The sequence below is a fragment of the Terrapene carolina genome, unplaced genomic scaffold (genome assembly GCF_002925995.2).
Source record: "Terrapene carolina triunguis isolate 2854851 unplaced genomic scaffold, T_m_triunguis-2.0 Scaffold50912, whole genome shotgun sequence".
Taxonomy (NCBI): domain Eukaryota; kingdom Metazoa; phylum Chordata; order Testudines; family Emydidae; genus Terrapene; species Terrapene triunguis.
In genome coordinates, this window is record NW_020715263.1 from 1,414 (window position 1) to 3,048 (window position 1,635).

At 44.8% G+C, this 1,635-nt stretch overlaps 1 protein-coding gene across 1 annotated transcript; it reads left to right on the plus strand.

The window, feature by feature from the left end:
- Nucleotides 1–271: 271 nt before the first annotated feature.
- On the plus strand, nucleotides 272–1,222 carry LOC112120910 (olfactory receptor 10A7-like). Its single transcript, XM_024220062.2, has one exon. The coding sequence runs from the start codon at nucleotides 272–274 to the stop codon at nucleotides 1,220–1,222; it is 951 nt and encodes a 316-aa protein (XP_024075830.2).
- Nucleotides 1,223–1,635: the final 413 nt, after the last annotated feature.

The following is a 1,635-nucleotide window of genomic DNA, read 5'->3' on the forward strand; positions in this document are numbered from 1 at the left end:
AGTATTTCAGTGCGTGGTGCCATCTGTCAAGGTACTGCACAGGTTTCCAGAGAGATTAACATTTTGTTTAACCTGTAGTCTGCTCAGATATGAAATCTGTCCCGGGGATCAAAAGAGATGGCATCCCCCCCCCACACTCCTCCATTCTCTACTCAGCTATTGTTCCGGTAGCCAGCAGAGGCAGACATTCAAAAAAGAATGCTGATGTTTTACTGAGTGAATGGTGTTCATTTATGTCACACAGTAAATTTCTTTCCCATAGACACACCCCATGATGAACCCACAACAGGGAAATCAAACGTCCATCACAGAATTCATCCTCCTGGGATTTGGGACGCTCCCTGAACTGCAAATCCTTCTTTTCCTGCTGTTTCTAGTGATCTACATTGCAACCATGGCTGGGAACATCCTCATCGTGGTACTAGTTGTGACTGATCAGCACCTTCACACCCCCATGTACTTCTTCCTGGGGAACTTGTCCTGCTTGGAGACCTGCTACACCTCGACCATCCTGCCCAGCTTGCTCGCCAGTCTCCTGACTGAGGGCAGGACTATTTCATTCAATGGGTGTCTCACACAATATTATTTCTTTGCTTCTATGGTTGCGACAGAATGCTTTCTCTTATTGGTGATGTCTTATGATCGGTATTTAGCCATAGGCAATCCACTTCACTATGCAGCCCATATGAGTGTCAGGTCTTGCCTCCAGCTTGCAGGTGGCTCTTGGACAGGTGGCTTCCTACTTAGTAGCATAACAACATTGTCGATATCCCAGCTGACTTTCTGTGGACCCAATGATATTGACCATTTCTTTTGTGATTTTATCCCCCTGGTAAAAATCTCCTGCAATGATCCTCAGATGATGGAAATGTTGGCTTTCGCACTCAGCTTGATTTTGTTACTGGTCCCATTCCTACTTACTTTGATGTCCTACATCTACATCATTGCAATCATCCTAAGAATCCCTTCCAGCACCGGGAGGCAAAAGGCCTTTTCCACCTGCTCCTCCCACCTCATTGTGGTGACCATGTATTATGGAACTCTGTTGATTGCCTATATGTTCCCCACGACCAACTCACTGAGAGACTTCAAGAAAGTTCTCTCTGTCATCTACACTGTCCTGACTCCCCTGGTGAATCCCCTCATCTACAGCCTGAGAAACAAAGAGGTCAAGGAGGCTCTGAGGAAAGCTAGCAGGAAGTTCATGTTTGGACAATACTAACCAATCAGTTTCCTTAGGTTAAAATAAAATAGACATACCATAGGCTGGTTTAGGGCCTTAATCAAAGCCTGCTGTAGTCTAATGTCATGGTTCCATTAGTTTCCTTGGGCTTCTTGCCATGCTCTTACAGAATCACAGTAACATGGGCACAGTTAGACCTCTTAAAACCTGTGACCCCATTCTTTTTAGGACTTATGTAAGATGCCACAGGTGGATACTACTGGGCTGGTGGGAGATTTGAACTTGAGACTGATCAAAGATCAGAAAATGAGGGAGACTGTGCTCAGTGAGAGGGTGCAGGCAAAATTGACTCAGCAGGAATGCTGAGCACCCATTCATTGTAGGGTTAGAGACTTCTTTACCAACACACACATACACACACAAATATGATACCTATATTATAAAAATATTGA

Coding starts and splice junctions, on each gene's coding strand:
- LOC112120910 (XM_024220062.2), top strand. CDS start 272: ATGATGAACCCACAACAGGGAAATCAAACGTCCATCACAGAATTCATC.